General features: G+C 40.1%; 1 protein-coding gene across 2 annotated transcripts; it reads right to left on the bottom strand.

Moving 5' to 3' along the window:
• LOC129746162 (eukaryotic peptide chain release factor GTP-binding subunit ERF3A) lies at positions 1-27,303 on the bottom strand. 2 transcript variants are annotated; one of them, XM_055739676.1, is made up of 9 exons: positions 26,390-27,303; positions 4,613-4,804; positions 4,186-4,332; positions 3,759-4,107; positions 3,421-3,694; positions 3,273-3,359; positions 3,033-3,209; positions 2,165-2,333; positions 1-2,086 (listed from the first exon to the last, which is right to left on the bottom strand). In XM_055739676.1, the coding sequence occupies exons 1-9, from the start codon at positions 26,730-26,732 to the stop codon at positions 2,043-2,045; spliced, it is 1,782 nt and encodes a 593-aa protein (XP_055595651.1). In that variant the 5' UTR covers positions 26,733-27,303; the 3' UTR covers positions 1-2,042. The 2 variants fall into 2 exon arrangements, with proteins under 2 accessions (XP_055595651.1, XP_055595652.1); XM_055739677.1 differs by lacking the exon at positions 26,390-27,303 and adding an exon at positions 14,170-14,551.

The following is a 27,303-nucleotide window of genomic DNA, read 5'->3' as shown; positions in this document are numbered from 1 at the left end:
TTGTTGTTGTTTTTTTTTTTTTTTTTGATTAAATGTAGAATAGTGTGTTGTTTTTTTTTTATCTCTTTCCCGTTCTGCTTTCGTTCTTCTATTTTTATTTGCTTGTAGCAGCTGCTGTTTGCGCTAGTGTTACTTCTCCCCGATATCGCCACTTGTTAAACAACATTATTTTTAATTTTGTTATTTTTCCTATTCCATCTGATACAAGTTCTTTGAGGATTAGTACTGTTTTCCCCCCAGTTCAACATAATCCTTTCTTTTATTGCGCTTTGTTGTTTTTGTTTCTGATACGCCTGCATTACGGTATGTTTGCCCTCGCTTTGTGAGTGTATTCAATGGTGTATTTTGTTTGTGTTTAAATGGTAAATGTAGCAATAGTAGCGAATTAGCCCTAAAGTAAATACAATTTTCTGTGTTTTTTTTGTTTATAATTTCCGATTTTCTTTCCTCCTCCTCTCCTGGTAATCGTCTCCGCCGCATTCATACGCTATTTAACGAATCTCTCTTCTAGCAACTTCTGGTCAAACCATCGAGCGCCGAACTTAGTTATTCTTTTTATCAATTTTAACTTCACATGCTTACGATTTTTTTTCTTTTTACGGCTCAATCGTGTCAACACCTTAAATTCATGCATACGTGGTTCGCAATAGTCAACAGTTGCGCATGCAATCGATTCGGAAACGAAACGTAATCAAGTAAAACTTTTTAATGACCTCTCTTTTAGGCGTATTCCACTTTGCAAGCGAAATTTTCCACTCCCCCCGAGGTCGGTATTGGTTTGTTGGTTGAGAACATTTTGGTAAAGTCCTTCAAAGATTTGATTTATGCTTGGTTTATCCTTCTTTTTTCGTGTAGTTGCGAGTACGCTTTCAGTATTTAATACAAATCGAATTCAAAAAAGTTCAGAACTTTGTCGTCATAAGCAGTTTTATGGAGAAAAAAGAACCCAAATTTAATAACCGGTTAAATTTTACTTTTCACGAAGACTTTTAGCTAATCATCAAAAATAATATACGCCAGAGAGAAGGGGTGGTGGCTGATAAAATTGTGTCGTGTATGCATGCTAGTCTTTTGTTTCGCCAGCAGCACGATCAGCCTGCTGAATAACTTATCACACTTGCGAGAAACCATCCACCCCCCGTGGCCACCTCTCTAATTCTGTCTCTATCTTCTAATGGTACACTTACGGTCTTTTTCAACGGTATAAGGACGACGCCCAACGGGTTCAATGTTTTGTTTCTTCCTTTTATACAATATCGCGTTATCATTAAGTTTATTGTTCCTGATGCGCATGTTTTTTTTTTTGTTTCATCTCGTTTATCATCGTTTGTTTTTTGTTGTGTTTACTGTGTAGTTTTCCTTATTGTATATAAGTTCAGTCCTCCGCTTCCGCGATTTGTTTTTAATAAATTTTTGTTTAAATTAGATTTTCCTTTACAAATGATTGTTATCATAAGCATTTGTCCAATTACAACTGCATCAAGTGTCGTGAGCCTATTTGCACGTAGGTGTAATCCGAGAAGCGAAAAATGCAAACGAAATGAAAACTACTGTTGTATTCATACTTGAAGAAATTGTAGGTGAAATTTTCCCGTGGTTTTAATCCTTTCCTTCCATAAAATTAAAACCGATAATCTCAGATCATCGGCCGATTCCTCGTCGGCTTCTCAAGCACTTTCAATAGAATTAGGAAAACAAACAAACATAACAAAGATGGGGACGTGTACCGTAACCCATGCTTCTTCTTAGAGTTCATACATTTTTTTTCTTCTGCTGCTGCACACATCCGAGAGCTGTTGTCTGTCGTCTGAATGGGATTTTATATCATTGTTCCTCACATGCTCATGCTGCTGCTGCTACTACTTTACCTACTAACATACTGCTACTTCTCCGGTGTAGTTTTTGTTCCGACGGGGACCCCGTTTCTTACGGCAGAGGATGAGATATAGCGTTGTTGATGATGTTACTTGCTGCTAATGGTTGTTGTTTCTGATTTTTGTGGATTTGCGTTACGGCATCACTGGTCGACCACTTCCATCAACTTACTCAATAACCTTTAGAACCTTACCGATGGCAATAGTTTTGTCTAAAAAAAATTAAACAGAAGAAGAATGTGATTAAACAATCGATAGGTTGAGAGTTTTTTTTTCCATTAATAACTCACTTTCATCTCGCAACGTGAAACGTCCCATCTGGGGGAATAGTTTAAATTGCTCGAGACAGATCATGCCGGAGCACTCAATTCGCATAATGGCTACCTGATCCTGTTTCACGAAACGTGGTCGAGTTTTTGACTTTTCGCCCGTTTTCTTATCGACTAAACATATGAGTGCCTGTGGGAAAGGGGAAGAGAGAGAAAAAATTCAGCTGATTAAAAATATTAGAAACACTGGTTTAATTTTGTTTATAGAGGATTTTAACCATCTTGGCCATTCTTCCACTTTTGAAAAAAGGATAGTTTTTTTTTTAAATTTAAATCTTACTGAGAAGGTTCACACTTTTTATGAACTTGTTCAGTTTATCCTCATTTGCTGTGTTCAATGCTGTTGCGATTTTATGGCTTATGCCACTGCTTTGCCACAGGAAGACTACTAGTAAATGGAAGGAAAAGCGTTCTACAAAGCTGGACGTAACAAGAGTCCTATCGAAGACGCTCGACAAAACACCACCAAGTGGGGGTTTGGGACAGAATACAGCAAATGTTCAGTTTTATATTTACTTGACGAACAGTTAAACAAGGAACAACATTTTTGTTGTTCGATATTTAGATGTATTATTTTTAGTGTAAGAATGCTTTAATGAAAATAAGTTCCACTATTCTAGAAACATTCAATAGAACAAAAACTGTTAGTTTACATTCTGTTTCATACGAGGTAATTAAAGCATTTCAACAAATTTCAACAAAACCTTTTAATCTCAATTTTTTGTATAGAACTCAAATTGAGGTGTGATAAAATTTAAAAATTGCTGATAGCAGTGCTATTCATCATTGGTGTTTAAGATTATCGATTAAGAAGAATTTCCACTCTTACCTTAACCGTCACTTCCTCCGCCGCACAGTGTATGTGCATCACCGCCGAGTAGCCCGCGCAGATGATGGATTTGTGTTCTAGGATAACTACTTGCGCATCGAATACCTTGCCGGTCTTGATCGGATTGGAAGCGTCGCACAGCACGAAACCGGGGGAAACATCTTCCTCTTCAATACCCTGTGAATTAGAAATGTCCAATGTTAGACAAATGCTAGGATGAAAATTGAATTGTGTACTTACTTTCACTTTGATTTTAACATTTTCGCCAGGCCCCACAGCGGTAACTTCCTCGTCGTCCGACCACAGCTGATCAACAGAAACTTGTGTCTGAGGTGAAATAAGAAAAATAAGGTTCCCTGTTTTCAACCGAATTCCAAGTCGAACTTACTCTATTAGGCATCACGAGGAGATTTGTGCCCTTCTTCGCAAGACCGGACTCCACCTTGCCCATCAACACCGTGCCCATGTCCTTGTACTTGTCCACGATTGGCATGATGAACGGACCGTCGGTCTTTCGGTTCAGCGAAGGCAGCTCGTCAATGAAGGGAATAAAGGCCGACCCTCGGTACCAGGGGCAGATCGATTCGTCAATTTGTTCCCGCAGTCCCATGCCGGTGAGACCCGATACAGGCATGAACGTCAGATCCTTGGCCGGATTGAAGCTGCAAGATATGAATAGGTTGAGTATGATTGCATTGTGTTAACATTTTATTCCATAGAACTTACCCCAGCTTTTTGAGGTATGGTAGAATTTTGTCTTTGCATTCGTTGTACCGATCCAGGTCCCAGTTCACCGTTGGATCATCCATTTTGTTGACAAGTACCACCAAATGCTTGACACCGGCCGTCTTTGCTAACATGGCGTGTTCCCGCGTTTGTCCTCCCCGGTCGAAGCCGGTTTCGAATTCGCCCTTTCGCGCCGAAATGACAAGCACTGCCAAATCGGCCTGCGCCGCGCCACCGATCATGTTCGGTACGAAGCTCTTGTGCCCCGGTGCATCTAGGATGGTGAAATGTTTCTTTTCAGTCTCAAAATAGGCGCGGCCCACTTCCACCGTTTTGCCTTTGTCTCGTTCTGCGTGCGGGAAGAAGAGTAGTAATGACAGCTTAGAAGTTGTGGTTCAACATCGAAAACACACGGATTACAACAAACCTTCCTGATTTGTGTCCAGCGCCCACGACAAGTACCAGCTTTCTCGGGACTTTTCACGTGCCTCTCGTTCGTACTTTTCCAACGTTCGCTTGTCCACCATGCCTGTGAGTGACATAATCTGACCACCAATCGTGGATTTGCCGGCATCTACGGAGAAAGTAGAGGATGTGTTAAATTATTCAAGATATGAAAGATTTGGGAGAAAGTTTAGGCTCGTATTGTAGATAAGTAACTAATTTTAATCAACGATGGCAGTATGTAAGAAGCTTGTTGGAAACTAATCTTTTCTATTTTTCTACCGTAAGGAACAAATCATACTTGTTTACAAATGACTCCCTGTCAAAGGGTAGTTGGAAAAGTGTACTAAAGAACGAACAAAGAGAAAACTAAATCTAACATACAAGTTAAGCCTTTTGCGGGTACTCACCTACGTGTCCAATAAATACTACATTCACATGCTCTTTCTTGCTCTTGTTTTCCTCTACCTTTGGGGGTTTCTTTTTGGATACCTTTGGAACACTTTCGCCGTCCCCCTCACCGTCGTCCAATTCCATTTCCTCATCCTCGGGCGTCAGTATCGAATCGTCCTCGGCGTCCCAACTGTCCAGTGGTTCACTTTCTGCAATCGAGAGAAAAACAAAGGAAAACAGATTAGATTTTTTTTTTGTTCTTTAATAAAATACATGTAAAATAGGACAACAATCTTGGAACTTGTTCCCTCGGAATCCCGAATCGAAAACAGCGTCATAAACAAAGGAGATACATGGACAGATATGTATTACGTAACGCAAACATTGTGCCAACTTTTGGCCCCACAGCGAGTGTCCTACTTTGAAAGGCATTAAATTTGCATCGGATTCTCTTCGAAAGCACCGTTCGTTGTTGCAGTGAAAAAGTCCAACGATGGACAAAGTTGTTGTCTTCATGGTACGTTGAAAAAAACATCTAATAATTTGAGTTCAACCGACGATTGTACGAAAGAAAAATTGATAGAAACAATTTAGAAATACCAAAAAAAAGTTAAAGAAAGTCCTGGAGCCAAATTTCGATGCACAATAACAATATATTTCAGAAGAGCCTAGAGGGCACATCAGCACCAGACAAGTTTCCCTGACCCGTTCGTTCGTTGTTCCAATCAAGGCTGGTTATCCTGGCCACGTGAGATTCCTTCAATGTGTTTTCCTCTATTCCAATCAGGGAAGAAAAAAAGTTCAAACACGTGTTATTCTACTCTTGCATGTTGCCCACACTTCTGCCGCCCACACTCTGGCACAAATATTTTAACGGAAAACTATCCAGGAAAAAAGACTGGTTGGTTGTTGCAAACAGCAGTGAAAAAAATCGAGACGAGAAATTGATTTTTTATCAATCAGCCTCAACCGAAAATGATTACGGTGCTTGTGTGAGGGATGATGGCGCCGCCACTGGAGGCCGTCTGTTTTTTTGCCGAAAACCATGCGGAGCGTCTCCTTGTTATGTTGTTGCCAACATATATGTATGGTGGATTGTACTTGGTTCCTGGTTTTGGAATGGAAACAATTTCTTGTTCTTCTCGATAGGGTCAACCGTTCATTGAGGAAATCCTAGCTAGCATAATAGACGGGATAAATGAAGCAATGCCGCTAGGATATATGGACTCACGTCGTGCGGGAGATTGCAAAACGGTTCGTTATGCAAATTTTTTCTTTTGGGTGAGACAGAAGATAGTGGATGTTTTTAAAGATTTTTTTTGTCTAAGACTACACGAGAACATACACCGATATTCGGCATTCTGTATCTCGGAAGTCTGAATTTCAGAAATTTGAGTATCTTTGAGTTACCGAAACTTTTGTGTTCAATTTTGTTGAAAATAGTTTCCTGAATAAATTTGTAACATTCGAGTTATACTTCTGGGTGTAGAATATTCGCGGCAAGCAAAAAAATCTCGTATTTGATCCGCAATGTGTTAAAAAGTTTAATTTGTCTGTATTTTTTTATCTGTAGATTATCCGAGTACTAAAAAACCGACCATGGTTTAGTGAAAGAGTATCCCCAATTCGTGCATGAAGAAGTACCTACATACTTATTCAACTTGTTCATGAGTCTTCTAACTGCTCCCGGCGGCTCTTCCTAAAGATGGGGGCTACTCCTCGTCAATGCGCGCATCGGATCTCAATCGTCGCCTTAATTTGCACGACGCACTCGCCCTTGTTGAAGCTTGATGCTTTTTCTTCTGGCTTCCGGCTCGACGATCTTCCAGTGGATCTGGCCCATCGAACTTCCGGCGAGCCTGTATCATGGAAGGTTTTCAAGTCAGGAACCAACTGGTGCTTCTTACTACAACATGTTATGGGCCCAATACTAGTAGTAAGAAGGGGCAGTTTGAAGGCTGCGTTATGCATGTGTTGAGGAAGAGTGTTGAGACACAGGATTCCAGCTAAGTAGAATACTAATCCGTTTAAGGAGCTTTTAGTAACCTGGAAAGTTACATTGGAAAATTGGCTGTGAAAATTTTGTTCTGTTCGAGTAGGCCGATCTCAGGTGAAACTAATCATAGCAGTCGAGATACTCCAATGTCATTTAGCTCTTAAATTTTTTCAATCATTCGCAAAATCAACTTCAATTTTCCAAAACGTGTCTTCTTGAACTCTGTTGAAACCCCATACTTTAAGAGGTTATGGGCTTAGTCAGGAAGATTTGAAGAACCGAAGATGTTTTCTGCAGTTGGAAGTTTTGGTGGCGATAATGGTCCGAGAGCTTCAATCTCTAGTCTACCCGGAAACCAAAGGCTGCTTCAAGAATGCAAGGATCGTTCTGCACTCGTTACCAAGAACTACCGAAAGGTCCAACACAATTCTCAAACTCAACCGAGAAGTTATCATGAATCGAAGTCCCACAATGAAGAGCCGAGGGGTCCGAGATGCCATGTGTGTTCAAACGTCGGACACATTGCCAGAAATTGCCCGAAGAGGAACCGGAAAGAAGTCAGAAAGAACAACGCGTTTTGCACGGTGCTGTCGACGGTCGGTGGATCAAGCCCGAAATGGTGAGTGGTACTTCGACTCAGCGGCCACATTTAACCAACGACGAAAATCTTCTCGAGAATCGGCGCCAAGGCTGTGGTACAATGGTTGCTGCCAATCAAGAAGCGATGGATGATGTGTCCATCGGAGAAGCTGAAGTCACGAGTCAACCACAGGGAAGCAAATCGAGCTGATCTGATAATGATAACTGGTTTATCCCTTGTTTAATACTTAGCGATAAATATGAGAACGCGATAACTTCTCATCCCTTTCCAATGCCGATCAAGATAACTCGTCCGAAATTATTTTCTCTGGGTCAGTTCTAGTTCTGAGAATATTCTCCGACAAACTTCAAGCGGTCGAAAGAACAAACGCACAGAGAGGGCTTTTTCTAGCTATTTACGTCCATTCTGACTCTCCGCGCCCTTAACTCCATCCAAAATAGTGAGAAATTTTCTCTCATCTGGTAGTGAGAACTTATCCTTAACGTTACAAGAGACGATAAATTTGAATCGGAATGCACAACTTATCAAGAGCAAAATTGGAGTTGATAAGCGCTAGTATAGTGTTCTTGCGGATGAAAATCTCTCTCACAGGTGTTTTGATCGGCAAATTCTATCGGAGGATAACGATTTTTGGATTCCCTGCTCTTGTAACGTTAAGGATAAGTTCTCACTACCAGATGAGAGAAAATTTCTCACTATTTTGGATGGAGTGAAGGGCGCGGAGAGTCAGAATGGACGTAAATAGCTAGAAAAAGCCCTCTCTGTGCGTTTGTTCTTTCGACCGCTTGAAGTTTGTCGGAGAATATTCTCAGAACTAGAACTGACCCAGAGAAAATAATTTCGGACGAGTTATCTTGATCGGCATTGGAAAGGGATGAGAAGTTATCGCGTTCTCATATTTATCGCTAAGTATTAAACAAGTGATAAACCAGTTATCATTATCAGATCAGCTCGATTTGCTTCCCTGTACAAGAGACGATAAATTTGAATCGGAATGCACAACTTATCAAGAGCAAAATTGGAGTTGATAAGCGCTAGTATAGTGTTCTTGCGGATGAAAATCTCTCTCACAGGTGTTTTGATCGGCAAATTCTATCGGAGGATAACGATTTTTGGATTCCCTGGTCAACCAAGATGAAATCAAAGTTCGAAATGTCCAATTCAAACTTACTATCCGTTAGCCAAATTGTCGAGAACGGAAACAAGGTCGGGTGCGCTGTTGTCAATTCCGACGGAGAGGTTTTCGCAACCGGAACGAAGGTGAATGGATTATTTAAATTAGTTTGATGGTCAGAAGTCCCATCAATCCTTGGCTTGCTTGTCCGGTGGAACTAAATTGATTTGGCACATCAGAACGGATCACCTATGGATCACCTACACATAAGTAGTCTGAAGCAACTCCTAAATGGCCTGGTATCCGGAGTCCAATTTCAGGATGATGATGGTGATACGTATAAGATTTGTCCCCTTGGTCCAGACGTTTACGGGCCGATGGAGTAACCTTCGATTGGGAAGAATCAATATTACCATCACGTTTGTGGACGACAAGGAAGATTTTCGTCTATTTTTTGGCGACGAAATCCGAGTCCGAGGTTCTGCAAGCGTTCAATTCCTTCCACAGTATGGCCGAAAGACAACAGGGTTGCAAGATCAAGACCATTCGAACGGACAATGGGAAGGAGTACTCAAATCGAGGTTTCCAAAGCTTTTTGGAACGACTTGGCATCAAACACAAAACAACCACCGATTACACCCCGAAGCAAACAGCTTGGCGGAGCGAGTCAACAGGTTTATCGTCGAACGAGCCCGGTGCTGGTCTTCCAAAGCGCTTATGGGCAGAAGCGGTGTCCACATCCGTTTAACCTGTTGAATCGGTCACCAACCAAGGGTCACGCTAAGACGCCTGAGGAAATCTGGTCAGGAAGAAAGACGGATTCACCGCATCTGAGAATTTCCGGAACTACGGTAAGGGCTCACGTTCCGGCTCAGACTCTAAGGCGTATAGAGTGTACAACATCAAGACCCGCTCTGTGACGAGGGTCCGGGATGTTACGTTTCTGGATGAAGGAAGACCAAAGTCACAATCCACAATCAGTATCGAGTGTCATCAGGGTTAAACATCCTCAGCCGGTGTACATACAGCTTGACTTTGAGGTGATCTAGCATCCTGCACGAAACGTTCCAGTTACCCCTGTGAGGATGGTTCCAACAACTTCACGAAAAGTTCCGGGATCCGAGGGTGCCAAATCGATAAAAGACATCCTTACCGATGACGAATCAGACGAAGAAGACCGACAACTACATCCTTTACGTGACGTGACTATTCCCACTGCGCTCCCCCGCACTCTACTTCAAATCCACCCGTGTCACAGGTGTTGAGGCAGTGAACGGGAGCGCGCAGTTCCAGGCAAGTTGCATGACTATTTGATTGGTTTCAAAGGTAGTACGCCTGCTCGTGATATTTCAGCTTCATCACACGAGTCAAGCAGACCTGGTCGCCACAAGCCAAGTGGGGGTAACGCTCAGGCATCCGAGTCCAGGGACTGGTGGTGACGTGTCGCAGTTCCATGAAATCCAAACGGTCAACAGGTGATCCCCAAACATCCCGAGAGGCCCTTGGCGGTGATGACGGCGATCGTTGATCGGCTGCAATGCAGGAAGAGTACGACGCGCTGATGAAAAACGGAACTTGGGATTTGGTCGATCCACCGAAAAGTCGAAAGGTCGTTGGCTGTAAGTGGACGTACAAGACGAAACAGGACGAACGAGGAACCATCATTCGCTACAAAGCAGTGATTGAATTTTGCTGAGCATGAGTTGATCAACCATCTCTCGCTCAACGCTTTACTCGGAAGCAAAGGTTGCTTTGAGGCAGCGAAAACGGCAAAACCGATGATGTATACGCTCTCAACATGGCCGCCTTCATGAAGCAATATACATTCGAGGCAGCGAATCCAAAAAACCAAACGAATGGCTCTCACTCATCTCCTGTCACAACCTTGAGGGAACCGAATTCAAAAGGCAGAGGAAACCCGAGTCTCCTCGTTTGTGCCTGGATCGAATGCGTGAGGTTTTTCTGCTATTGCTATTATTGCACAGCAACCGCACGCAGGCAGCTAGTTTTTTCATTTCTTTTTCTTCCCCCCTCTTTCACCATACGTTGCGGGCCGTGCAACGCAATAAGTTCGGTTGTTCTTGTTGTTGCCTCAACCTTTGCGGTCGGCTCGAGTTATTCAAATTCAACAACGTAAATGAGTATGTGTGCCTCGTCTTCTTCATGCATCATGTAGCAACCGAACGTTGAGAGAGTTCGTTCGGGGCAGCAAACGGATAGTGTCTCTCAGAGCAGATCCTCCTCATGGGGGGAGGTTTGAATGAATGTATATGTCGTCTCCTGTATAGCTATGCGAGGCCTCAAAGTGTGTATTTTGAATGCCTCTGATGAGAAAATTGGTGAGGATTTCAATCACTGCTACAAAGCCCGCCTGGTAGCCCAAGGATTCACACAAAAGTTTGGATGCGACTACGACGAATTATTCGCCCCGGTGGTGCGCCAGACTACCTTCCGCACGTTGTTGGCCGTCACTGCTAAGCGGAAAATGGAGGTTAAGCAGTACGATATCAAGACCGCATTTCTCCACGGCGATCTTGATGAGGAGATATACATGCGGCAACCACCCGGTTTCATCGCAGAAGGAGTAGAACACAAGGTGTGCAGATTAAGGAAGAGCCTCTACGGTCTGAAACAAGCTGCCAGTGCATGGAATTCCAAGCTGCATTCCGCGCTTTTCAAGCAGGGTTTCCAGCGCTACAAAGCGGATCCATGTTTCTTTCGGAAGGTGAAGGACGGAAAAACCTGTTACGTGCTAGTGCACGTTGACGACTTGGTAGTAGAAAGCGAGAAAATTGAGCTTTGCGAAACTTTGATTGCTGCTTTGAAGAAGCAATTCGAACTAAGTAAACTCGGAGACATCCACTACTATCTCGGAATGGAGGTTCAGCGAGACGAGAAAAGCCATTTTTTTGGTGAACCAGCAGCAGTACACCGATCAAATCATTCGAGATTCGAGCATGGCGGACTCAAAACTTCCGTTGGATCCGGGATATATCAAGCAGGAAAGGAAACAGGCCAGTGAAACAGGGAGTGTACCAGAAGGTAAATGGTCAACTTCTCTACCTTACAGTCAACACCCGACCGGACATATCAGCATCGGTGTCCATTCTGAGTCGCCGCTACCTGAAGGGAACCAGCCTCTATCGTCTTCGACTGAGCAGAGCTGGAGATAGGTCCGGACTGATAGGATATGCTGACTCGGATTGAGCGGAGAACATTGAAGACCGGAAATCCAACAGTGGCCGCAAGTCTTCAAGTACCATAAGTTGGAGCTGCAGGAAGCAAATGTGCGTTTCCGTATCCACAGCGGAGGCCAAATTTATCGCATTATCCGAGACGTCACAGGAAGCAATCTGGCTGACCCGCTTGTTGGCCGACATGGATGAGAATGGAGACGTTACAATCAATGAGGACAATCAGAGTTGTCTCAATATGCTGGATACCGAAAAGTTCCGCAATCGGACGAAGCACATCGTCACAAAATATCACTTTGTTCGAGACTTCAAACAGAAGAAGGAGATCGACGTCGTCTATTGTTCGACATGGTAGCCGATCTATTGATGGAACCCCTTGCTATGCGGATTCTTAAGATTGTTTACCGATTGGTATAACAAATCTGTAGAACCTCGCAAAGCCTAACATAAATTTGGAGATATCTTTTTTCTAGGAACACAAATGCATCACCAAAATCTTGTAAATACGCTATGCTCATGGCACAATAATCTTATCTCATTAAACACGAACGAGCTGATAGCATGTCATGTTATCAACACCCATGAAACGAGTTTCGGAAGTGAATTAGCATGATTATGCTTTCTTACCCATTATGCAATATAGAAGAGAAATAGATTTTTTCTAGGATTTTAACTTTTTCTAGTTATTTATCCTCGCAAAGAAGAGAAACAGAACTAACAGAACAACGATCTTGGGAAATTATATGGAATCGGGATTCTCAAAGCAAGGAGGGATTGATGGTGATAAAAAAGTATTAAGGGATTTGATTTTTCGAAATTCCTGGGAAAACCTTCAGAGGTTAAAATAACCAATATAATTCGAGGAAACTTCTTGGATTCTCTTAATCATAAAGATCCAGATGAAATCCTCTATTTATGAGCTGCCGGGAAATCTCGAATACCTACCTAAGAATTTGTTTGAATTTAAATTTTTTTTATCCGTTCTTGAATCGTTGACTTTAAGAAGTATGTAGTATATTTTATGTATTTGTTTAGTTCGTATCAGGGTCAATTTTAGTTTTAGCTAATTTTGAAAGGTGAGAGAAAGTTGTAAAGAGTGTATCGAAAATTAATTATAAACTAATTTGGGCCTTCTACTTACTAACGCGTGAACGCGCACAACTGTGCTCACCTGTATGTAGCATCTTGATCTGTCAAGATTGAACTAGCGCTTTGTTTACGTTTGAAACATTCGTTTCTCCCAAAATGTCACGAATTAAAAAAGAAGTTAAAATTCGTGTGTAGGACACTTGGATGCGAGAGAAGGGCATCTCGATGCATGAAGTGGCGAAACGTTTCGGAGTTCATCCGGCGAGCGTAAAATCCATCATCCACAAGTTCGAGAACGCTATACGTTCGATGATTTGCCAGAAAGAGGCAGAAAACCAGGACCATCTGACCCAAATCTGAACCGTAAGGTAATCAACCTCATCAACCGGAATCGGTCGATGTCCATACGAGATTTGGCGAAAAAAGTTGGGACATCGATCGGAATGGTACAGCGGATCAAGAAGCGTAACACCCTGTGTTCAAACAAACATACATGGCAAATATCACGAGCCAAAACCAGAGCCCGAAAGCTGTATCATCGGATTTTGCAGAAGCCAGATGCGTGCATTCCTATGGACGATAAAACTTATGTAAAAGAGGATTCCAGTACTCTTCCGGGACCACAATTCTACACTGCAACTATTGGGGAGGATGTGAGTGACCACGAGAAGTCGATTGAGGTGGAAAAATTTGGCCAGAAAGTTTCTTTACAAAAGGAACTATAAATGCCGATATCTACCAAAAGTAGTGTTTGCAGAAAAGGTTGCTGCCACTATATAAGAAACATACGACTCCAACATTGTCCTGGCCGGATTCGGCGTCAGCCCACTGCGCTAAATCCACTCTTAGATGGCTTGAGTATAACGATGTAGATTTCGATGAGAAAGATATTAACCCACCAAACTGGCCCCAGCTTCGTCCCATAGAACGATATCGGGCTATCGTCAAGAGAGTTTTCAAGAAGGATGGTAAGGCCAACAGGACCATGGCGGTTTCCAAGAAAAATTAATAGAGAATATTACCAATAATTACTTTTTCACTTGTATTTCTTTATAAACTGTAAGAATAAGCTTTTTAAAACACTTCCGAAGTGTTTTTTTGGTTTGAATTATCGATAAAATCAATACAATGAAAAAAATGTGTTGAAAACTTATTTTCGACACACTCCTTAAAACATATGATAAAAAGTCATGCATCTTCGATGCATTGACAAATCTTCAATCCAATTTTCAAACTCATGTTGCTACTGCTTATAATAACAACACTTTGTCTGAAAAAAAAATGATCAGCCCACGTTGGCCCAACAGCTTGATTTCTTACGCAAAACTGCGATTATTTTTAGAACACAAAAACATGATGATTGAAAAAGATCATAAAGATTAATCACGTCTGAAAACTATTCCTTTTCACTTCTGATTTGAATATCTTGCCTAGCGGCCAGATGGAACAAGCTTTCAAATTGCGACATTCACACAAAGGACACCAAAGAGCTAACCCCTCTAATCACGAGTCAAAGAAAGGGAAAAAAGCAAGACAAAAATTCCCCATTATCCTTTCCACATAACTGAACAATGACCCACCACCGCTTCTATTGATCCAATCCTTCAAGCAGTTTTCCGTTGCCTCGCACATTTCGCTCTCTTCATATTGCTTGGGTGCTTACAAACGGAACTATAGTAGTTTAATGGCCATCCATACACACAAACTAACTGACGACTGCAAGCCAGACAGTGCCCTAGTAGGTAGCAATGAACTAATTTTGCACCTCCGAGAGAGCATCCACCACCACTTGCGTCTAGCGTTCCTTCCACGTATTTAGCAGCATAAACATAAAACTTTGTTGCGTCAGCAGGATTCCCCTCACTCGGTTCTTCGAACGAAACGTGGCGCTTTTCCGAGGGAGCAACCCACTCAATACTCGACCGACCACCGCCCGACGACTATCCAATCCAACTGCTGCTTGGCTGAGCTTAAACGCGCGACTGGCGACAATTTTGTACTAGATTTTTAACCAGCATGTCGAGGAGCCACCACCAAGCCAAGCTATTGATACTAAACTGTGTCTTCTTAGGGTACGAACACAGTGAGCGCGAAGCGAACTGCGAAGCGGAAATTCATTCACCGGATGAATTTCGCAAGTTCGCTTTTGAAGGCCGGCCACAGTGCACGCGAATCGCGAAGCGGTTCAACACTGAAAAAAACCTTCGGTGTTGCAAAAATTAATCACACGTGAAAAAATCTTTGCAAATTAACAAAACTGTGAGCGAGGGATACGCACCGCGCAAAAAAAACTAATCCGCGTTAATTCCGAAAAACTCAATCAATTAGTAACAGTCGAATTTTGCAGTCTGACGCTATGAAACGCCATCTTAAAATCCAATACGGCGGCTTCCGTTCAACTTTAAAATAATTTAAATGACTGAAAATCGCAAAAAAAATCTACTAAAACTATGACATAAATATAACAAAATTTTGAAAAAAAAAAACAATATAATAATAACAAATATTACGAAACGCTGACAAAACTTTAATAAAAATATGTCAATGGTGATAAAAATATTACAAAAATATTAGAAAAATACACCAAATCTATGATAAATTTGACATTGAAATGGCAAAGCCATGACCAAATTTAAAAAAAAAAATTGACAAAAATTAATAAAAGTTGACTAAATAATAACAACAAATTAGTAATAATGCCAAAACTCGAAATTAAAAATTTTGACAAATATTTGACAACATTATGGAAAATTTGAAAAATGAAATAAAAATATGACAAATATAATAACTCATCAAAAATTACAAATACAGACCCCGTTCGTTTTGGCAACACGCCCGAAAATTTTATGTTGCCAAAATCGAATGTTGCCAAAATCGAACGATTTTTTTTTGTCACTTTTTTATTTTTGATTTTTAATTCAAATTAGTCAAAATTTATGTAAAACCTTATATTAGTACAATTTTTCAATTTGACTCAATTATATTAGTTATGTGCAATAAACATGGAAAAATTCATGTTTTTACTGTTTAAAACTATCATAATTAAGCCGAATGAAAAAATTTCATGCTAATATTACGTTTTACATTAATTTTTATTTGTTTGAAATGAAAATAAAAAAATAAAAAAAAGACAAAAAAAACGTCATTTTTGGATGTTGCCAAAAACGAACGGTTTTTGCTCGGATGTTGCCAAAATCAAGCGGGGTCTGTATGACAAAATTTTGAAATAAAATAACATAAATCTGGCAATACTATGACCAAAATCTTACAAATGTGATAAAAATATATGCAACAAAAGTATGAAAAAATGATACAAAACTATGATAAAACAAAACTATGACAATTGACAAAGGTTGTCATAGTACTGTAAGATTTTTGTCATTTTATTTTAATTTTTGTCATTTTTGTCATGTTTTCGTTTGTCATATTTTTGTCTATAGTTCTGTCAGATTTTTTGTTCATTTGATTGTAAGTTTTTTTTTATAGTTTTGTCTTTTTTCGTTCGATTATATTCGTTTTACCACCTTCTCTTCATACTGAAAGTCTTTTCCAGTACAAATGCGTTCGATGATTACTCTTGTATTTGAACTCACGGACATTGGCTTAGGAGGGAAATAACATGCCAACTGAGTAACACATATCACAAGCCCATAGATTTGTATAGATTGTGTCATTTTTTCGTCGTATTTGCGATATATTTTTTACATATTCATCATTAATAAATTATTATTATTATTATTATTATTATTATTATTATTATTATTATTATTATTATTATTATTATTATTATTATTATTATTATTATATGTTTGGATTTGTCTTTTTTTTTAAATGTTGTGATTTTTATGTCGTATTTGTCATCATTTTGTCACTTTTCTTACATATATTTGAAAGTATTTTGTTATATTTTTATCTCATTTTTCATAATTTTGTTAGATTATTGTCATTATTTTTGACAAATTTTTGTCATATTTTTTTCAGAACTTTGTCATATTCTAGCCATTTTGCCTTATTTTTTGTCAGATTTTTGTGATTTCATTGTAAATTTGTTGTTATTATTTTGTCATTTTTGTAAATTTATTGTCAAATATTGGTCCTTATATTAGTTGTGTCAGGTAATTTTATTATCAAATTTTGATTATAATTTTATCATAAATTTTTTTTCTCATTTGTCATAGTTTTGCCATTTCTGTGATTTTTTCTTATATTTTTGTCTAATTTTGTAATATTTGTCATATTTTTCGGCTTAATTATTTAACCACATTTGGCGTGTTTTATTCAAAGTTTTGTCATTTGTCACTATTTTTTTAGTCATATTTTTTAATTTTAGTAATAGTTATTCATATTTTCCCACAGTGTTGTATTATTTTTGTCAATATTACTTTAGTTTTATAACACTTGTTATATTTTTGTTTATTCTTTTCAGTACTTTTTTGCAGTTCTCTCAAAATTTTTGTTAAATTTTTGTCAGTAATTTTTCATCTACTTTTTTATCCCTTTTACTCATTTCTTATATTGTGGATGGACCTTACGATTTTCAGTTATTTATTGCATTTTGAATTAAGTGGAAACCGCCATCTTTTATTTCAAAATGGCGTCGGACAGCCAAATTCGACTTCGACTTATTGAGTACTTTCATCCAATACCCATATTGTGGGAGTTTCATGTGCTTTTCAGTCACTTCCAGCATTTTAAAGTTGAGTGAAAGGGGCCATATTGGATTTCAAGGTGGCGTCGGATAACAAATTCCAAATTCTATCCGTTCAGCCCCTTCACCCTATACACATATTGTGGGGCTTTCATGCCACCGGTCGTTTATTGCCAGTTATAATTTGTTTCAATAGAAAAAGACTGAAACCGCGTTTGTTTCGAAAATCCGCGCTAAAAAACCGTGCATTTTTCATTACCAAAACAGAAACGGCAATGATAATTAAATAAATAAACTTTTGAAAAATTTTTTTTTGATAAATCATTTTACGATAAAAAATATCCGAGAGAATATTTTCAGTGTATGTCCGGATGAACAGGATGAATTCGCGCGATCCAGCCGGGTCTTCGCACGAAAATTCGCTTGCACTGTGGCCGGTCCATGTTTTTTTCAACGTGTTTCAATGAGAAGCGGTTTTTCGCGCGAATTGGAAATTCGCTTCGCACTTCGCACCGCGCTCACTGTGAATTCGACCTTAGTCCTCCGTTTGCTGCTGCGCCGTTATGGAACAACATTATGCCAAAACGATCCCACTCGGATTACAAACCCCATACACACTTGGCATAAAGTGACACTAACTACTATCCCACTACTATGTGGCGATTGCTTCAACTATGCGACAATGTCCTTATTTTTCCGGACACAATAAGGACACCCATCCTCCTGTATAGGCAGGCAATGACGCCATCGAAAGTTGATTCCAATTACGTCGCAATTATAGTGTTTTCTTTTTTTTTACAGATTCTCATCATCCGAAAGAAATCGACCTTGCCTATCAATTTCTTTTGCCATATCGCAAGTGGATAATAATTTACAACAATGGCTCCTGAATATTTGATTTTGCATGTTTTATGCTGTTTCATGTTTGACCTCGGCCACTTTTCAAAATCCCTCAGATCCAGCGGCAGCGGCAGTGGCATCAAAATCTAACGAACGAATGAGTGACTGAAAAAAAAACACGGAAAATGTGGGCCATAAAGAAAATCGAGACACATCGAGAGGAGGCCGAAGCATAAAATTGGCACCATATCCACCACCGGGCACATATTCGATACGACAAAAGCGAATGCGGAACAGCAGACGCGGTGACAGAACGGAACCGAACCATCGACTCCCTTCTGGCTTCTGCCTGGTCTACGTTTCCTCGTTCCTCTTTTAAGCTCTGCTGCTTCTGTTACAGCTTAGTATCATCGACTAGCTGTAGTAGTTTTGTGCCCACTGCAGCAGTGGTGTCCATTCGGTTTCCGATTCGGTTCGGATTACATCCTACGCTATTGGCAATGGGCGCGCTCGCAATCCTGGTATACGATTTCCCATGTGTTAAACAGAGAAAGCAATAGCCTTCACTCCAATTTCACTCCGATTAGCTGTCATTCTTATGGGAATCTGTGTAAGAGTAAAGAGCAAGCTTTATTCTTTTAAGCAGGCCCAAGCCCAATTATAGGGCAGATTTTGCGCTACTTTCATCCAGTGTTCTGAAAATCAATCAAAACAAACACTCATGCGTTTCCTGTTGGAAACATTCTGATTGTATAATGGGATAGCGCCTCTCGCAACTGCTTCGCCTGGCTGGTATGCAATCTCGATCAGCGCTCCTATCAGCTATGCAAACCGAGTCGCATCATTCAGAATTATCGGTTTAGCAAACATCGCATATCGGAGATGATTGAGATACAAACTGATCCATTCTGGATGTAGCTCACTCAGTATCTGCCTGAATTATATGAAATTCAAAATTATTTTTTGCAGGACGAGAAAAATCAAACAGTTGTGCGGGACACCATAAATTATCAGTAGTTTTAATGTGACGGACGACAGTTTAATAAGAAACTTGTAAAAATTGAAAAACACGGCGAAAGTGAACATCTTTCCCTCACAAACACAACTACAATTTGATTTTGATCATATTGATGTTAAAAAACGTTATAACAACAAATAAATTTATTAATTTGCTATATATCAAATCAAACAAAATACACTAATGATCGGCTTCATGTATCACTCACTCACTGCCTGATCCATTCACTCCTGATCGAAGACCAACAAGATTCGCCATATGCATTGCGCATTGATGAGATTCCAATTTGATGATGGTGCTGTACTGTTTTGACAGCAAACATCGTGCGAGGTGATCTGCATTTTAGCGATGAATTGAACGATCGATGATCGGGTAGGTCCAGTAGCAATCAATAACGAAACCCGACCGCTGCACAGTGGTCCAAAATGCGAAAAACGTGATCGTTGCTTATAACTTTTTTAGGTCACATTTTAGCATATCAGTGTCTTCGGAGAAGTTTGTCAGTATAATCAGCTCTATAATAAAAAACTATTATTTTTCTGATTAATCCCCCTACAAGTGAGATAAAATTTCTAACTTCTCTGTTATAGGTTTTAGCTCTTTGATGTCTTCGACAAACTTGTTTAAAATCGAATTTTCCACAACTTTGTCTCAGATGCCAAGTTTCTGAAATAATTATTATCCGAGATATCGGCCAAATAAGAAACTTAACCTCTAAAAATCAGTTTTTTAATAATAACTTTTTTCAGTAAATTTTAAGTTTAATAAAATGTTCCACAAAGTTGTTTGTCTTATCAAAATACACCACTTTGTTGAACATTTTAAGTTTGTAAAATGTGATACTGCAGAGCTATGTTAAAAAGATTACCGAAAATAGGGCTTTTTCACGCTTTATTTTACAAACACCGGGCAACATCGGGCAGCCCGCTTTAGATGCAAAATAAAGTCGAAGATTTCGTCTACAAGATGCAGGTACAATCGTCAGTATCCACTTGTATCCAAGCGAGATACATCAATTTTACTTTTCCATGTTTGCATTAAAAACAACGATTTCTATGAAAGCACATACAGCGCATTCTTCTAGGTACGTGTGTTTTCTTCTAGCTTTTCCCTGCGCAATGTCCGGAGCAAAGGTTTGGAAGCGCATTTATATTATTAGTACAGGTTATTGTGTGTTCAATTGAAATATCCTCTACAAACTGGAGATGCTAATAATACAAATGCGCTTCCAAACCTTTGCTCCGGACATCGCGCAAGGAAAAGCTAGAAGAAAACACACGTACCTAGTAGAATGCGCTGTATGTGCTTTCATAGAAATTGTTGTTTTTAATGCAAACATGGAAAAGTAAAATTGATGTATCTCGCTTGGATACAAGTGGATACTGACGATTGTACCTGCATCTTGTAGACGAAATCTTTGACTTTATTTTGCATCTAAAGCGGGCTGCCCGATGTTGCCCGGTGTTTGTAAAATAAGGCGTGAAAAAGCCCTATTTTCGGTAATCTTTTTGACATAGCTCTGCAGTATCACATTTTACAAACTTGAAATGTTCAACAAAGTGGTGTATTTTAGTAAGACAAACAACTTTGTGGAACATTTTATTAAACTTAAAATTTACTGAAAAAAGTTATTATTAAAAAACTGATTTTTGGAGGTTAAGTTTCTTATTTGGCCGATATCTCGGATAATAATTACATTAGAAACTTGGCATCTGAGACAAAGTTGTGGAAAATTCGATTTTAAACAAGTTTGTCGAAGACATCAAAGAGCTAAAACCTATAACAGAGAAGTTAGAAATTTTATCTCACTTGTAGGGAGATTAATCAGAAAAATAATAGTTTTTTATTATAGAGCTGATTTTACTGACAAACTTCACCGAAGACACCGATATGCTAAAATGTGACCTAAAAAAGTTATAAGCAACGATCACGTTTTTCGCATTTTGGACCACTGTGCGCTGTACGTTCAGGTGCGAAGGGCAATCAGAAACATTCATTGAAAACGAGTGATATTCAGAACACTGCTTTCATCTTCTGTTTGCTAGAAAGGAAATTCAAGGTGATTTATTAAATGAAGGAATTAATTTTTTGAACAATTTCTCCAAAAAATCTTAAAACCCAATTGGGAAACTACCTAGTACAATAAATTATTTTCACATTTTAATTCACTTTCAAAAATTTGAAATTTTAAAAATTCCTACAACAACAACACCCAGAGTTGAATGCTCCAACCATTGTCGTATCCACACATAGTATATGTAGGTACAATCCAAATACAAACCCTGCAGGCTGCAGGAAATAGTAAACAGGCGCGACAAGATGTTGGGAATAGTTCTACATATACCGTTTAGTTGTTGGCGGGGAGCTCCCCGAAAGATATATGAGTGTCAGGCATTACGGTATGGCGCGGAGGAACGTTTTTTTTGTGTTTTCATTGTAATATTTTCATTGGGTGTGAGCCAGGTCATTTATGATACACTACAATGAAATATAATATGCAAATCACCATAGAAAGGGATTAGACGTACAGGGATAACATAATAAAAAGACCATGTATCGAGGATTGTGTAAACACTAGAAAATCAACTTCGAGTATGTCGTTTTCAGAATTTACTCAGCCGTATAATATACAGGGTGACAATTAAGTTCCCGTAATTTTAAAAATGCTTCAAGAACGTAACCCTGTTAAAAATTAATCTAATTGAACCACCAACAAGCAAGTATTTGTAAATCGCTGCCTGCGGAGTATCATCCGCGCTTGGTGGCCTTGCAACTGGATCTCAAATGAGGAACTTCATCGCCGGTGTTTTCAAAGGGCGCTAGAAATCGAAATTCTGAAACGTAAGTGGAGATGGATTGGACACACGCTGCGAAAAGTTGAGAACGAGATTTGCAGAGAGGCGCTTGAATGGAATCCAGAAGGACATCGAAGAAGAGGCAGACCCAAAAACTCGTTGCGGCTAAGCCTAGCCGCCGAAATCCGAATTGTCGACGAGAGTCTTAACTGGGACCAAGTGAAGAAGCTGGCTCCGGATCGTCAACAGTGGAGGTCTTTTACCACGACCCTATGCGCCGGAGAATCGAAACGGGACCATTAAGTAAGTAAGTAAGCATACAGAAGTACTCCACATCCAACAAGAAGCATTTTTATATCATTGCAGAACAGCGTAAACAGCAATGGGCCTAAATTACTGCCTTGTGGTCAGGCTTCGGACGCATCTCAGAGCACAACAAGAGCTGTGTAACTTTCTGCTCCGCTCATTATATGTTATTGTGAGTGGAGCAAAAGTGGTTTGGAGTGACGAGACGATACACACAGGGAGCTTTTTTCGTCACTCACAAAACACTAAAAAATTTGAATGAGTATAAGGGCATCTCCCAAAGAGCACTCTGGAAGTGTACATAAAGTGCGTCCAAGTAATTCATTGATGGTGTTGTTTGCTTTGGTTCGTTTTTTTTTTGCTGTATTTCCGAAGATGAATCAAAAAGATTCTAACATCAAATCGGATTGATTGGAAACGATACAATCTAATACACTTTGGTTAAAAAATTGACTTTAAATAACATGTTTATAATCCATTGAAATTCTTATTAACTATGCAGTCAAGGGGTAATCTCTTCACGATTAGGTCCAAATTTGCAACTTTGGAAAACGACAAATTGCGAAATTTGTCATTTTGAGATAACGTTCATTGCGTGATAACCTGCTTCGATTTTAAATTTTTTTATATGTATTCGTTGCAACACATCCAACTATGAAATCCATTCAAATCAAGTGTTGAAGAACGTCTGCCTAGATTTTTCAGCTCGCTAGCTCTTGTTCCTGCTACGACGTCGTCGCTTTCACGGAAACATGGATGAACGACCGTACCATCTCGAGTCAGATATTTGAACTAGATTACGTTGTGACCGCAGACCTCGTAAAAGCAAGAAGAACACTGGAGGTAGAGTTTTAATTGCTGTTAAATCCAATTCCGTGCACTGCTCATTGACGATTACTCCTGGCACGACTTGGAACTTGTGTGGACCCGCATCGATCTTGGCAACCGAAAACTCTACGTATGCGTGCTGTACCTGCCCCCTGATCGCAGGCGAGATATCGCCCTGGCGGAGTCTTTTTCTCGCTGCATATCTAAAGTGAGTTTTCTCTGCGCCCCCCAAGACGATATTCTCGTCGTTGGTGACTTCAATATGCCCGGTTTGAACTGGTGTTCCAACCATGGTAGCCTTTTGTACCCGAACCCCGTGCGCTCTACATTCTCGGCGCCTTCAAACATCATACTAGACTCCCTGAATACGGAACCTTGCGTCGAATTAACAGAGTTACTACGAAAACGGGCGTATGGTGGATCTCTGCTTTGCTAGCGAAGGGTCTCGTGTTCTAACCAGACTTGTAAACCATCGATTTTCTTTGACAGTCGCACAGCCTGCTTCCATCAGTTTCACTGTTCTTGCCATCAAACGAATGCGACCCAAAACTAACGCAACAGCCGACTACTATAAGTCGAAATGGCCGGGATTCGACCAGACCGAACTGAACGCCAATTTGAAATAAATTGAGTTATCTAATGCAGCGGATGCGAAACATGATAAACTACCTGTCCAATAAAAATCAGAACATTTTTCCTATTAATTCTGATTTTATTAGAAAATTTCAATGTTGCTGACAGTGGAAATAGCAAAAATGCGTTGCGCCAGAGTGGACTGAGAGCCACCTTAGAGGTAAAGACAAAAAGTCTGTTTCGGTCATGAAAACTGATTTTGTGCAAAATAATCTTATGTGTGTTGGTTTTTTCGATTCAAAACAGTTCTTCGGCTCGTCACGAACTTATATCTGATAAATTAACTGATTAAAAACGTTCCCGTGGCTAAAAACTTTGTATTTCGGATTATACGCATTTGTTAAAATTTCGCTCCGCCAGACTGAACCGAATCCCTTGAGTTTTGTTTTCCAATTTACTCAAGAGGATATTAGAATTTTTAAGATTTAACGATAAAAGATACTTTATTTTATTGCTTACTGTCGTTCAGAACGCTACCGGTAAGTAACAATCAAAGATATTCCGGACTTCAAAAGTGCGAAATTTGTATGGCTCGGTTCACTCTGGCTCAACGAATAAAAACATTTTCCTAGCATCATCCATACTCGTTGGGTGCTGCTCGTAAAGCGCCTACAAGTAGGCTCCTACTTTAAGAACAAATTGCCCAGTCAAATGATAGCGCATGGCAATGTTTTAAACATTTTGGTTCGACCAGAGTGAACTGGGTGCAAACATACTGCTATTAAACTTCAGTTTTCGGCTTATTGCGTAATTAGAAATCGACCAGAATAGCCTCGACGGCTTTATAAGAGTCTAAATGTGATAGTAACATGATTAAATGAGATATCTAATAAAATGGTATCAATTGGTAGGGCTGTGAACTTTGAACTCGATTTTCTCGAAATCAAGTTTATGGCGTTCAGTTCGGTCTGGTCGAATCCCGACCAAATGTCATGCATTATCCTATGTGTGATTGTCGAACAAAATTTCGTGTCATGGTACAGTTAACGACGTCGCTTGTCCATTTCACGCTCAGGCTCAATAAACAAAGGTAATGTGCCCTTAGAAATCACCATAAGTTTCGAGGGATTGTTTCCGAGATATCGTTATTAAGCTGTAAATTTTGGGTAACTTTAACTTTAACACGTTCATCGCCACGCTCATTTCGGTAGTTTTACTAGCCGGGCACAAAGAAATTTTCAGAGAGAGAAAACAAAGAGGGAGAACTCCCATATTTGAAACGTGTGGCGAAGATGAGCGGTAAACTCAAGTAAGAGAACGTCACACGCTTTTTGATGTGACGGGGCCTCCCAGGAAATACACCCGTCACCCGAATATGGGTGCCGCGGCGACCAACGTGTTAAGTCATTTGGACCTATACTTGGTCTGTTGATTGAATAAACATATAGGTATGAACTAAAAATTATCGCGTGTCCTTTATTTTTGAAAATTTAACACTTAAATATCCTGAATTGTCCTGATTTTCGTAAAAACATTTCAAATATAATAGTATGTATAGTCAAACTTTAAGAAAATCGAATGAATCTATAACAGATGGTTATCTTCGGTTCAGATAATATTTAAATGGTGTTTTTCTTAAAGAACTACCAGTCCAGCCAAGAAGGGGCTTACTGCTATTGCATAATTCAAGGCGTTTACAGCACCTATATTTCGCCTTTATTTATGCAATCTAAGCAGATCTGTTTGTGATTTCCATGATTCAAGAGGTGTCTAGAAAAATCCTCATTTCTTGCTTTGCATTCAGCGGGAGCTACTAAACAGTCGTAGGAATTTCGATCGAAGCTGTTTCAGCCGTTTTAGGCGACTATCTGTCCAAGGAGGTCGGAGAGGAGGTCTTACCAGCGGTACAGAATTATCGAAAGCTTCACTCATAATGAAGCAGAATGTATTCACAGTCATATCTACAGATATGTCATAGATGGGACATTTGACAGTGTTTTCGACAGTTTTTGACGGTTCGTGGAAGCTTTGCGCAGAATAATCGCAAAATCTCCCTGCAGGTTTTCGTTGTTATTAGTTCTGAACGCGACAATCTGCACCAGAAGATTCTGTCCACAACAGTGGAAGCTGCGGAGGTTTTGGAGCTCGATTAAAATCCTTCTTTAGTATTGACAGATTTTAAGAAGACCCTTACCAACGCCTGTAAATTCAGCTTCGCTCAGGTGATGCACAAAAGCTGCTATTTTCATGTGTCCCAAAACTAGTGAAAGTACCTATATGCAGACGGCCTAAAAACTTACAATTTTGGAGATTCTATTTTAAACAAGAACGTAGAACGTTATTCAATTTGTTACCCATGTGGACACTTATAGGTAGTTTCTGACTAGCTTCCAGATAGTCACAATGCAGGGACCAGAATAAATTCGAGATATAAGTCACATTATAATTGAATGTTACACTTATTGAAACTGTACTAACTCGTTGCGTTGAAATTTTTTTTTTAAAAAAAGCAATTAGAATCATGCCATATGACGCGTATGCTAGCTATGCTATAATATTAGGTCTGTAGAATGACTAATCACGATTGCACAAATCGTCCACGACGAGATAGATAGAATAGGTAGGTAGCGCGACGAGACGATTCCGCGAAGCTGTGACGTAAGGAGTTCAATGCCGGTGGGATTTTGACGGGGAGGCAGAAAATAATTGATTAGCTGAACCTATTTTGACGTTTTCTCCGAATTGCCAACTGGTGTACAACTGAAATTGCTACAATATGTTTTCGGACTTACCATTGTTTTCGGGGGTTTTGGCTTCCTCATCCCCTTTGGTGTCCATCGGAACCGGTGCAGCACTGCTGGACGGAGGCGTTGGCGTGGCTGCTGCCGATGTAGGCGTCCCAGCACCCCCGGAGGATCCCTGTCCGGTCGATGTGGCGGTTCCACCGGGTGAAGTGGTTCCCGGTGAGCTGCTAGTGGCTGCGGCATTGGTTGTCGAATTTGGCCCAACTACAGCCGCAGCTGCTGCTGAGACAGCCGAAACGGCGCTAGCATAGGCTGGCACAAATTCCAATGCATTCACGTTCAATGTGGAGAACTTGGTCGCAACCTCGTTGGAGTCGCTTTCTTGAGCCATTTTTGCCGTTTCTTGGCGCCCGTTTGATTCTTTTACACACGCAACAATAAAATCAAAAAGAAAAATTCACTGCAGATCTAGGGCGGCGCTGAGACAACCCTGTGTCGATTTCCGTTCGTCTCAAAATTTGGAACCGGAGAAAATCACCAAATTCCAAACGCAAATCAAGATTCTACTCTATCCAACTAGGAAGTCACGGAACTGGTCGACTGAAACCACTTCCGTTGGGGACAATTGCTTGCAGAGGGTCCCCAAAAAATCCGATAAATCTGACTGAAGACTCGATGAGGAACGGAGGAACAAAAGAACCTAAAAGAAGACGAAGGGACGGGTCTGCACAAAAAAAAAATCCTCCAATATATCCAACCAATATTCTGCTCGAACCACAAATCAGTTCTCAACTAAAAAACCACCCGCGGGTCCGGAATCGGCTACACCACCTTGTTCGACACTTATCCGGAGTGGCCGCGACGGGAAACCTGTGAAAATTCAGCGATTTTCAAAGCACACACGCGTTTTCGCCACACTTGTTTCGAACACCATTCGTCAAAGATGGCCACATAGACGAATT

The sequence above is a fragment of the Uranotaenia lowii genome, chromosome 2 (genome assembly GCF_029784155.1).
Source record: "Uranotaenia lowii strain MFRU-FL chromosome 2, ASM2978415v1, whole genome shotgun sequence".
NCBI lineage: Eukaryota > Metazoa > Arthropoda > Insecta > Diptera > Culicidae > Uranotaenia > Uranotaenia lowii.
The sequence above is the reverse complement of the archived record's forward strand: the minus strand, read 5'-3'. Positions and strand labels throughout refer to the sequence as shown.

Bases quoted from the DNA above. Each gene is read 5' to 3' on its own strand.
- LOC129746162 (XM_055739676.1), bottom strand. From the start codon at position 26,732: ATGGCTCAAGAAAGCGACTCCAACGAGGTTGCGACCAAGTTCTCCACA. The intron at 4,805-26,389 runs GTAAGTCCGAAA...TCTCGATTGCAG, and splicing joins CAAAACCCCCGAAAACAATG to AAAGTGAACCACTGGACAGT. The intron at 4,333-4,612 runs GTGAGTACCCGC...CTTTCTCCGTAG, and splicing joins AGTATTTATTGGACACGTAG to ATGCCGGCAAATCCACGATT.